Source organism: Giraffa tippelskirchi, chromosome 7 (assembly GCF_054371585.1).
Source record: "Giraffa tippelskirchi isolate mGirTip1 chromosome 7, T2T-mGirTip1v1.2.pri, whole genome shotgun sequence".
In the NCBI taxonomy this organism is placed as follows: Eukaryota; Metazoa; Chordata; class Mammalia; order Artiodactyla; family Giraffidae; genus Giraffa; species Giraffa tippelskirchi.
In genome coordinates, this window is record NC_137281.1 from 132736141 (window position 1) to 132748764 (window position 12624).

At 41.2% G+C, this 12624-nt stretch overlaps 1 protein-coding gene across 2 annotated transcripts in view; it reads right to left on the reverse strand.

The window, feature by feature from the left end:
* The window catches only part of RTN1 (reticulon 1), a 236708-nt gene extending 225082 nt beyond the window's left edge, over window positions 1-11626 (reverse strand). For both annotated transcript variants that reach the window (XM_081509748.1, XM_081509749.1), the window contains exon 1: window positions 11205-11626. In XM_081509748.1, the coding sequence (XP_081365874.1) occupies window positions 11205-11445 (241 nt within the window). In that variant the 5' untranslated portion in view covers window positions 11446-11626. The remainder of the gene's footprint in view (window positions 1-11204) is intronic.
* Window positions 11627-12624: the final 998 nt, after the last annotated feature.

Sequence of the window (12624 nt, forward strand, 5' to 3'; positions counted from 1 at the left end):
TTTGCCAGCCAATAGTATTTTACAGAACATAATGATTAATCAGTGTTTCTATTTTATTAACTAATGATATTTTACCTGAGCATGCCATAAAAATAATAAGCCAAAAGTATTTTTGTGTTAAAATTACTTGCTAATTTAGACTGTCAGGGTTTTGGTTTGCTTATAGGGGCTCATACAAATTTTAGCTAAAGGGCTAGATCCCCAATATTCAAAATATAGGGGTCCTTAAAAAGTCTTTCTTAGGACTTAGTACAAAACACTTACCTGACTTTATCGTAAAATCATGGAATCCTGAGACAAAAGGAATACAAAGATGATTGGAAGTAGCATAGTTCAACTTTTCACTTATTAAAAACAAGCCTATTTTTAAACATCTCTGATAAGTGATTATGCAGTCTCTTCTTGAACCCCCCAGGGATGGAAAAAACCCTACTTCATGCTACACTCCCTTTGAGTTCTAACTCCTGAACCCCAGACTTCTCCTGCCATATAGACAGCAACACACACATGCAGAGTCAAGGAGAGATGGAGGAAGCTGGCACAGATTATCCAGCCCAGCAGTCAGGAAGTGGGCTCACTGCCTGAACTCATTTACAAATCCCATATGAAGACTTTTAGCCAGGCCATCTTCGCTGGGAGCTCCTGAAATAAATTTTTCACCAGGCCCAAACCTGCTTTTAAGTTCCATTTCACTGGAGTCTCTTTCATCTCCAGTAACTGCTCAGACTTTAAGAGACTAGAATTGAATTGGAAAGACTGCAATGTCTTGCTCTCCACAAACTAATAAAAAATTAACCCACCACTATTATTCTTATTACTAATAGAAAATGAAGACCCAGCTTGTAATGGTCTGCACCTCAGTGTAACATCCCCTTCTTGGGGGCAGAGGTGCCCGGTGAGTCGCCAGGTGCTAAGAAGGAGGAGCTGTTAATGGCAATTGTGTCAAACAAATCTCAGGGCAAACTGCTGCATTTTATTATGTAAATTCTCAGGATAATTGGACACCTTATCAAGGACATCCATCCAATTAATTTTTTAATGTCAACAGAATTCATTTATCATCGGATAGTTTTAATCATAACTGTCAAGAATTGTTTTTATTTTTTAAGTTAGCACCCTAGAATTTTTAAGAGAAATTAAAAATGGTATGACATATGACAATTTTTTTGCCGATTATTCTTATAACTCATAGAGATAGGAGCATGAATTTACACTGTAATTGATTTAATATTACTCACATGAATCTTTTTATACCCAAAAGATTCAAATCCTACTTCTAATGTCTAAGAATAGGCATTGATTCTGTGAACTCTGACAGCTTATAGAAAACGTGCTATGATCCCAATACAGTACTATGTTCTCAAGATCATTTTATGTAATCAAAAAATAAAATAAACCATCAAACAATGAAATTTTGACACTGATGTACTTGACCCTTTGCTAGAGATGATAGCATGGGGGGATGGTGGAAAAGTTTATAAATAATCTCTTTCATCTAAGGGAAACCCCTGAGCTAAATTCTTCTCCATTTAGATAAAGTTAATGTGAATCCTTTGGAAAACTCCCAGAGAAAAGAACATTTGGCCCACAGGCCTGACTCAGGCCACTGCCTGATTTCGTCCAGCCTGGAGTGAGAAAGCTCTGGGCAGCCCCATACAGAACACCTTGAGAATAACTCCCACCCCTGAGCCACAGAGGCCTGCCAGGGTCACCCCAGTTAGAAAACTCACTGGAGGTTTAAGAAACTAAGTAATCTTACAAATGCAAATTACAATTTCAAATGGAAGTAAAGCCAAAAACCTGGTCTCACTCCAGACTCCAGATTTTAGGAAAGCTTTTCTTACCCATTTCTCTTTTCCTTTTTTTTACAAATCATTCCTTTATATAGAGATAGAGGTAGAAATAGAAACATAGATGTATTTTTTGCTTCCTCAAAGGGACTTCCTCCCTCTGTGTATTTCTCTGTTCCTTACCTCTCTCCCGTTCCATGTCTTCTCAACACCTCTCCCCTTTGTCTATTTGTGTCCTTTCCAGGGATCAAGCTTCCTCCCTCCATCACCATCCCTCCTCAGACCCCAATGCCCCCTTTCTTCTCCACCTCTATCTCTCCTCCTGTCTCTTCCGTTTATCCAGCTGAGACTCCTATTATTTTCTTCTCTCCCTGCAGATAGAGCTGAATTCCATGTCCTGGCTTTGCTGTCTTGTAAAACAGTGTTGTTTTCCTTATGCTCTATTTCAAAGGCAGAAAGGAAATTTGGTACAGTAGACAGTAGAGAGAGCACAAGACTTGGGAGCTAGAGATGCAGCTTTGGCCTTGCTCAGAATCCAATTCATAAAATGAGGTTCACTCCATAAAGAACATCAGTGTTTCATCCATTCTAAAGTACTTAAGGGAGGTTGCTGATTATTATGCAAATAAATAAAATTGATAGGGAATTGATACCAATAATAAGAACCACAAACATTTATATAGTCACTACATTTATACAGTCACTACTGTATGTCAAGAACTACAAGCATTAGCTTATTGAATCCTCAAACCACCATATGAAATTGGCACTAAGAGTTATACAAAGAGGGTGAGATTTTTTAAAAAGAGAGAGAAAGTGAGATCATGAATAAATGTTTTCTCTTGCAAACATTGTTTTATTATTGTTTTTAAATTTTAAAACAAGGCTATAGAGTTGACCATTCCCATTTAACTAAGAAAATCAAATTAGGTCCCATTTTACTTATATTTTTTCCTTGAAAGACAGAGACCTTCATAGAAAAAGAAGTTCTAGGCTCTTATAATCAACTGATATACCAACCCTCCCTTTTATGAACTAAAACTTATGTTTTAAAGATTCATAATAATGTGATTATACAATCCAGCATGTCAACTTAAATCCAATATCCAAAAGACATCTTCACATGAACCATCACAGTGCAACCATAGTTAATTAAGTTAATTATGTGTTAAGTGATACAGTTAAAGGTTGACCTTGATGCCCTCCATCTGGCTGGATGGCAGAGCTTTTTTCTTTTTAACAGATTGTCAAAGATTCCTTTCAGGAACCAATGTTCTTGAGAGTTATTACAATGGTTAGATAACTGCTGAGCACAGAGAAGATTACTACACTTAAAAAAAAAAAAGTAAAAGTAACACAGATGGCCTTGACAGGCCACTGGTAATCGTCCCTACTCAATACATGTTTACCTTCAACACAGGTACATTCTCTCTCTTTAAAGAAAATATTTTTAAATTGCTCTACACTATTCATAGAAATGAAACCAATTCTTACTTCTGAGACTTCTGATATGCAAACATACAAATTATAAACAGGAACTGCTTGACCTTTAAAATGTTATACAACTTCCAGGAAACATTACTAGGTGTTTATCCTTTCTCATATTTATGGTAAAAAAGAAAACAGGAACACATCTCTTGAGGCCATGGATTCAATTTTTAAAAAAATAAACACACAAATTCAATGCTGATAATGTAAACCTGCTGGGTTGCAATTTACCTTGTATTGTCTACAATAAAAGGTTTGCTAAACAAATTAATAGTGTGATCCATAGTAGTATCTCCAAAATTTCTATATATGATGATGCTTAGGGGCTACAGTCTGGCTGGAGTAGAAGTCAGTTGACAGTATTTTGAAGCTCCATTTGTACAGGGAACACCTTGTTTTTACTTTGATGATGTGTTCATTTGTAAATAACAAAAGTAGTAGATTTTTTAAAATACATATGTACATTAATATCAAATTAAGAAAATATTGTTTAGATGGCTGATGGAGATTATCAGAGAGAGAATTAACACCTTTCTCTACCCCATCCCCAAGGATCTCCTATAATCAGTAAAGGAATGTTATCTAAAGTAACAGCTGGTTCTAAAAACTTTAGTAATGACTAAAGTATACACAGATGTGTACAATGTACATAGAAACAGTGAATCGACAAATGATACATCACTATCTGGATGCTGTAGAATCATATAGACCCACCGTTTAGCCCTTCCCATAGAGGTTGAGACTAGCTATCATAGGCTATCGGAAGAGCTGAGATGGGTATCCAGCTTGGTGTCTCCAGGTCCACACTCTCTCCAACTTCACCAGGGCCAGTTTGGAAAGAGCATGGCTCAGTAACCCTTTGAGAGTCACAGATTCAGTTACAGCACATTTCTGAAACTAACAAAACAGAATTTATGGAATGCAGACTTCTTAACTTAGACTCTTCATAATAGACTATGCTGTAATTATTCCACTAATTTTTATATTCTGGTTACATACATAGGTATCACTATTCAACTACATGGGCTTTCCTGGTGGCTCAGATGGTAAAGAATCTGCCCGCAAAGCAGGAGACCCAGGTTTGATCCCTGGGTCGAGAAGATCTCCTGGAGAAGGAAATGGCTACCCACTCCAGTATTCTTGCCTGGAGTATTCCATGGATAGAGGAGCCTGGCGGGCTCTGGTCCATGAGGTCTCAAACACTGGGACACAATTGAGCGACTAATACTTTCACTTTCACTTTCATTCAACTACATACTTTGTGTGTGTATTTCTGTGTGTATGTGTATCCAAACACACACACACATAGTAAATGCTTAATAAATATTTGTTGAATAAATAAATGGATGATTCAATGAGATTTTATTAAACCATGAAACTGTTGCTGCTGTATAAACAGTGATCTACATGAGAGTATCTGGAATTACTGATTTTTTAAGAGTAGGAAGTTATTTAATTCCTCCATCCATAAAAGGTCTCAGGAAAATCCCAGAATTTGTGCCCCAAATGGTATTTGTAAGTGCACTTTCCTGAGCACAGATTCCAAAGTTTTTATCAGATTCTCCAACGGGGATCTGTGATTCTGAAAAGATACAAAATTAATAATCTAATGTATACTGTCTATTATACCTCCTCTGTTATATAAATGACCAGCCCAACTTTGCTTACACACCTCCAGTGACAAGAAACTCACCACCATATGAGGAAATCCAGGCTATTTTCATTTATCACGCTTAACTTCTGGTTGACCACAGCTCCATCCTCCAGAGTCATATAGAACACACCCATTCCCTATGCCACTTGACAGCTCTTTATGTATTTTTAGACAGTTATCATAACCCACCCTATCTTCTCTTGTGCAGACCGCAAATCCTCAGTTCTTTCAACCAGAGTCCAGGTTTCTGCCACCATCTCTGCTCTGGAGTTCTCAGTGCCTTCAGGACTCTGCCCAGCCCCAGGTGTGGTCAGCTCTCAGCTCCTGGTTCTGGATTAACCTTGAGTTAACAAGACTAACAGTTCTTCACCTAGGGGGGAAGCTGGCTTGCCTCACTAACTGAGAGTTAACTTATGGTTAAATAAAGCACCTCTATTTTTTATTTATATGTGTTGCAATTTCACCATGACCCTCCTATTCTATTTATATAGTTAGAGATTCCTACCACAAGATTTTATAATTATCCCTGTCAAATTTCCACTTTTTAAGTGTTTATTTTAGCTGAGGGTCCTCTGCATTCTCAAGTTCTGTCATTCCAAGTTTTAGCTACCATCCCCCTTACCCAGCTTCTCTCTCTTGCTCTAGTACAGATAGGTTTTCATCTAGGTTAATGTCTTACAAGAATGCTACTTTTACTACATAGTCTTTTTATATTTATCCTACATATATAATGTCCAGAGTTTTTGGCTGTACTTAGCAAGAGGGATAAGGGAAAACTGTCTACTCCATCTTTCCAGAAGTGTTAATCTATTTATGGAAGACTTTTAAACCTATAGAGCTGTAAGATTAGCCTGCAAGTACTTGAGAAACCTGTATGCAGGTCAGGAAGCAACAGTTCGAACTGGACATGGAACAACAGACTGGTTCCAAATAGGAAAAGGAGTACGTCAAGGCTGTATATTGTCGCCCTGCTTATTTAACTTATATGCAGAGTACATCATGAGAAACGCTGGGCTGGAAGAAACACAAGCTGGAATCAAGATTGCTGGGAGAAATATCAATAACCTCAGATATGCAGACGACGCCACTCTTATGGCAGAAAGCGAAGAAGAACTAAAGAGCCTCTTGATGAAAGTGAAAGAGGAGAGTAAAAAAGTTGGCTTAAAGCTCAACATTAAGAAAACTAAGATCATGGCATCTGGTCCCATCACTTCATGGCAAATAGATGGGGAAACAGTGTCAGACTTTAATTTTGGGGCTCCAAAATCACTGCAGATGGTGATTGCAGCCATGAAATTAAAAGACGCTTACTCCTTGGAAGGAAAGTTATGACCAACCTAGATAGCATATTTAAAAGCAGACACATTACTTTGCCAACAAAGGTCCATCTAGTCAAGGCTATGGTTTTTCCAGTAGTCATGTACGGATGTGAGAGTTGGATGGTGAAGAAAGCTGAGTGCCGAAGAATTGATACTTTTGAACTGTGGTGTTGGAGAAGACTCTTGAGAGTCCCTTGGACTGCAAGGAGATCCAACCAGTCCATCCTAAAGGAGATCAGTCCTGGGTGTTCACTGGAAGGACTGATGTTGAAGCTGAAACTCCAATACTTTGGCCACCTCATGCGAAGAGTTGACTCATTGGAAAAGACCCTAATGCTGGGAAGGATTGGGGGCAGGAGGAGAAGGTGATGACAGAGGATGAGATGGCTGGATGGCATCACTGACTCGATGGACATGTGTTTGGGTAGACTCTGGGAGTTGGTGATAGGTAGATCAATGGATTTTATTTTCTCCCAGTTGTGCACTTTGGGCAACCTATGCTAATATTTATTTATTCAGTGTTGACCTCAGAAAAGTAACTCATGCCTGTGTGCCAGTGTAGTTAGATTGTTATAATACCCTTCTAAACAAGCTTCCAGCAGTGACTTGGGAATAAGGAAAATGACAAACACAAAACAAAATCTATTTAACTAAATACTAATGTGAAACAGAAAGATGCACATGTTCTAGGAAACCACAATTTGTGTTCAGTACAGATCCTTACACAAAGGAGGCATTCAGGAAATGTTTACTAAATTGAGTTGAATCACAATGGTCTCTCATTTTATAGATAATAAACACTTTCCATAATCCAGGCTATACAAGATAGACAGTATAGTGAACAAAATAATCCACTCTTTTCCAAATCCTCAAAGTCAGAAGTAGATGAACAGCCTAAAAAAGAGATGGGAGCAGGAAGGTTCATGCTGTATTTGTGGACAATGATAAGGATGGGGTTTCTGGAACAGTGAGTTCATGAAGAGGAAGTTATGCAGAAAGCTCTGATAAAGTTTATTTATCAATGTATTTTTAGCATATGTGTTTCTAAATTTTAATTTAACCAATTTGAATTCCCAATATGAAAGATATGCACCGTAGTTACTGCCAGAAATGTCATTGATTATATTCAGAGTCTATGCCCAGAGAAATAAATTGCATTAGAAACTCTTATTTTCTTAAAGGTTCTGTAAAATACTGTAAAAGTAAATGCAGTGTTCCTTCCCATTTCAACAGAACTGCAGTTTTCTTAAAAGATGAAAGAAAACAGAAGATTTAAATTTATACCTTCCGAAGAGGATTGCTGGAAATGACTCCAAAAAAAAAATACTTACACATCTATCAAACATATCCACAAGAAAAGAGTCAATCTAGCCTCTGTGTGGATTTTAAAATACGATTGGTAATATGTGTGGTACAATTTATGATATTAAACAGAATAAACACAGCACATATAAACATTTCTGAAAGGTATTTATATCATGATAGATTAAGAATAGTTTTTCCAATAGAGTATCATATTCAACATTTGAAAATTATGAGTACTGTGGTCCAAGTAAATTAGGAAAATTTCTCTCTCTGTCCCTCTTCCTCCCTCCCTCTCTCTTTCTCTCTCCCTGTCACCCCCAACTCAGCAATCATCTAGAAATTTAAGGTAAATTATCTATAGGTCAATATCACTAAAGCAAATCATCACACTGGGCTGATTTCTCCAGGCCATTCTCAATTCTCTTATTCATTTCTCCTTCCATGCATGAATCGGTCAATGAGTTAATTTCTAAAGTGGCCAATGAGTTAACATCTTACCATTGCATTTTGTTCAAATGTTCTATTTTAAATTCTTCCTTTAAACAAAGGGCCATTCTTCTATCCTTGCATTATTGTATGCTCCTTTTGAATAGTTTTCAAGAATAAAATAACTGATCATGAAAAAAACAAAACAGTTGTTCTTGAAACCCTTTGTATAATGTTACTAGATGATGGCACTGATTCATGATTAACAACCTAACATGTTGTAGCCTACACATGGTGCATTAAATGTTCCCTTGGCAACAGACATGTTATATGCCCATTATCAATTTTAGACATGAAAAATTGTAGCCTTAGAATAAAGTGTTACTTTTTGTTGAGAACATTTTCATCCCACTAAAGGGACAGAAGCAATGAGAATACCTGGAAATACAGTATTGATGGAGTTTTATCATGCAATGCTGCTGCTGCCGCTAAGTCGCTTCAGTCGTGGCCGACTCTGTGAGACCCCATAGACAGCAGCCCACCAGGCTCCCCCGTCCCTGGGATCCTCCAGGCAGGAACACTGGAGCGGGTTGCCATTTCCTTCTCCAATGCGTGAAAATGAAAAGTGAAAGGGAAGTCACTCAGTCGTGTTTGACTCCTAGCGACCCCATGGACTGCAGCCTACCAGGCTCCTCCGTCCATGGGATTTTCCAGGCAAGAGTACTGGAGTGGGTTGCCATTGCCTTCTCCGCGTGCAATGCTAATGATATTTAAACATATATTCATTCCAGGACATCATAGAAAAATATTTTTAGAAATGTTTCTTTAAAAACTTTAATTACCATCAATGTATAAAAATGAATCACAGAATTTCTGTCCAGATGGCATGATTAGTGGTGTTTTTCAGGAAAAAAAAAAAGAGTTTTAAAACAATATCTGTCTTACATTTTAGAATTCCATTTGAAAAGGAAACAAAATTTGTTTACAGTGCATCACACTCAACTTCTTAGTTTGATATGAGTCCCAAAGAGCATCACTCTTTTAAAAAAGTAAAATCATGAGCTTAATAGGCTTCCCCTGGATTTTGTCTCTGATTAAGTTGAGGATGCACCTGCTAACTTTACTTATTGCAATAGAACTGTTAAAATACAGATAAGGAAGCTGGCCCAGATTTTATTTGATTCTTTTCAAGATCTAGTAATTTATTTAGATATCATTCCTGGCATCTAGGCCTCTTATAACAGCCCATACTGAATACTGAATGCAAACTGAAAACACTAAATAACCAATAAATATATGACAAATTCCTTCAAGCAGCAATAATAAACTTTAAAATTTCTGTATAAATCGCAAACTTATGCTTCGTCCCCCTCCCTTCATTCTTTTCCCATCCAAACTCAGCATTATGTTTAACTTTACAAATACATTTGTTGCCTAGGGTAGGAAATCTCTAACATATTTAACAAACTATTTCTATAATAATAGTAATAATGTTAAAAATTGTAAATGCCTACTTTGTCACAATTGTTCTAAGGATTTTATATATAGCAACTATTTTAGTGGATAGTATGTTATTGAGAGGAAGCTAGCTTCCTCTCCTTAGTTCACCTGACCCTGATCACACCAATGAGAGGTGGGCAATGTTTATAAATGATTTATTTTGATGATGGTGGATAAAGGTTCTGTACTAGGAGCTACTCTCAACGAAGAATGCTGATGATAAACCAACCAAAAAAGTACCTTCCTTTGTCTATAAGCTTCTGCCATCTTCTTTTGCAATTATAAAGTTTTGTTTTCATTTAGATTAAGTTGAGCTCTTAGTCATGAATCCTCCCCTCCCCCATATAATAACTAATACTGGACAAATGGGGTTTTCTGCTTTTGAGTCTTCCTTGTCTTTTTTGTTTGTATATGGTCTTTTTCTCTTCCCTTCAGAATGTTTAATTCAAAACATTCCCTAAATCTCCTTTCCTCAGCTCAAATCTTTAGTACTAGAGCATAATCAAGACTACCTAAAGCACTCCATGTGACCCTTAGGTGAGGCAGTGGCTTAAGAAAAGGGTTCCCCTAAATCAGCTGCCATGAACAAGCATGCCAGTCTCGCTCCCATTCCGCTCCCCCAGGATCACCTAGCACCCAGCCTTCAAGAGCTACATTTCCAAAACTACACAACTCTCATTCCACCCGGCAAAGCTTTCTCGGAGAACCACACAACACAGCACCCTCCCCCTGCTCCTTGGAAACACGGAGTTACCTAAGCCGGCAGTCCCACCCCAAAGCTCGTTTCAGGCATCCTTTGGGCAGGATGCTTCAAGATCTCAGGTCTCCGCTGGGATCCAGTTCAGAAGGTGAAGTCAGATGGAGGGAGGACAAACCCAGGGCAATTTCCCAACGCCCTCGTCGGTTCAGACTGCTGGCAAACTGTGCCTCCTAGCTACACCCACCGCCACTCAACAATCTCTAGCACCGCAGCCAGCGGCCGCTCTAAATTAGGGTTCCAAGTTCCAAAGCTCCCTTCGAGGTGGGAGCATCGGGGAGCCGAAAAAGAAGGGTTCTGGGCGGGGGACCGCCACAACTCCCACCCTTCTGGCTTCGCAGCCCTTCCGGAATTAAACACACCTCGGCGTTTCAGTTTAGTGCCCGGGGAGCTAGAAAAGGGGAAGGGAAATGGGGAGGAAGTAGGGTGTGGCGACTCTCGGAGGTTAAGGAAAGGCAGAGTTAAAGTCACACATCTGCCCTAGATCGAGCCGGGTCTAGGGGCAGCGGGCCTGCCGGTCGCTTTATCGTCAGTTTCCCCTGTCGCGGGCGCGAGCCCTGCAAGCAAACACGCCCCCTCCCCAAATCGTCCCAACTGGCCAAGAGGGCCCTACAGCCCCCAGTCCCAAGGAAGGAACTTGTACACAGGCGCGCCAGCAGCCAGGATTCTGCGGTTTGCCTCTGAGGACAACTTTGAAAGCCAGAAAAATAACCATGAAATAAAAGGATCAATAGTATTTCGTTTTCTTCTGAGCCTTTGGAAAAAAATAAAATTGCTGTTCCTACTAGTCCTTTAATATTTACAGGCGCCTGTGGCGAAGGGAGGGGGGGCGGGGACGGATTAAGGTTGGTACTGAAGATAGAGAACGCAAAGTAGGTGCAGAGGTGAGTTGTAGAGAAGGGGGCCGGCTAGGAGACCCGAGTCCCAGACGCCATTTGCGAGGCAGCGGCGCCCGCCCGCCTTACCTGTGGATGCAGTTTCCATGGCAACGGGCGGCGGCCGGGCGGGGCCCAAGCCCAGTTCCCGCGGCGCAGCTTCGGCGACCCCGGCGCCCAACCCCGGTCCGGGCTCCCCCGCCAGCGTCTCGGGCTTGGCTCCTTTCGGCGTCACCGCTTCGTCCTCCCCCTCTCCCCGGTCCCCGAACCACTGGGACCCGGGGCCGGCCACCGGCAGCAGCTCGTCTCGGGGATCCGGCGGCGCGGCCATGGCTGGCAGTTCCCCGCGCGCGGCGACAGCGGCTTGGCGGGGCCGAGGTGCAGTGACTGGGCGGGCGCTCGCTGCTGCTGCCCCCGCCGGGACTCGGGGCTTGGGGAGGCTGCGGTGTGAGCGCCGCCGCCGCCGCTGCTGCAACTCCGGCCGAGCTGCTGCCTATCGCTCTGGGCGCTTCAGCTCCTCCCCCTCCTCCCCCTCCTCTTCCTCCCGGCCCCGCGGCGGCCTTTGCCCGCGCTCCTCCTCCTCCTCCTCCTGGCGCCGCCGCCGCGGCCGCCTCGCTACTCCCAAGCCTGTTATTACGCAGGTGAAAAAGGCCTTGTCGGTCTGAGTCTTCTTTTGCACACGTCAGCCCCCGGCCTGCTAATGGCAGGCCTCGATTTAGGAGATGTGCCAAATCCACTTGAATCTTCCTCTCAGGTGGGGAGGAACCAGAGAGGATGAGCAGGTAGAAGCAGCCCCTAGCTGAAACGTGACTAATTAGGCAAGCTGCCCACCCAACTCATAAAGTTAAACCCGGACTGGTGTCCTGGGACCCAAGGCAAAGAAAGGAAACTGGAGCCATCAAGGCCACAGTTCTGAGGGTGACCAGTATCATCTGTGCAGGGGACTGGGCTTGGCGGGGAGGGGTGGAAGTGCGGTTGACAGATGGAGACGAGGGAATCTGCAACGCTGGGGTTAAATGGTGCATCCTTAAACTATTTCCAAAACAGAACCAAGACTAGTGGAGTACAGGAAAGAGCTATCAGGAAAGCCTCCGAAGAAAAGCTTACCAGACTTCATTCCTACCAGCACTGAGGGCGAATAAGATAGCAATGGGCAGGACAAAAACAACTTAATGTTTCCTTTCAGAAACCCTGAGCCAAAGCCATACAGATTATAAGCTGTCTGTGCAGTCTGCTTTATTTGAGAAGTTGGACATTCCAGGAAGCTTGCTGCTGCTTCCCTCGCCCCCATTTTCCTTTACAGCTCTCTGATAAGACGGAAGATACCTGACAGATAAACAGAAACTCAGAGAAGGGAAGTGACTTGGCTTATAATGTATTATTCCTATATTTAGATACATCTTTTCAAACAAGACTTGTGCTTTATTGGTTCCTAAATTGTCTATGAAATGATGTGGTTGGAAAAAATAATAACACACAGGGTGGAGGAATAAGCTCCTTCTCTAGAAAA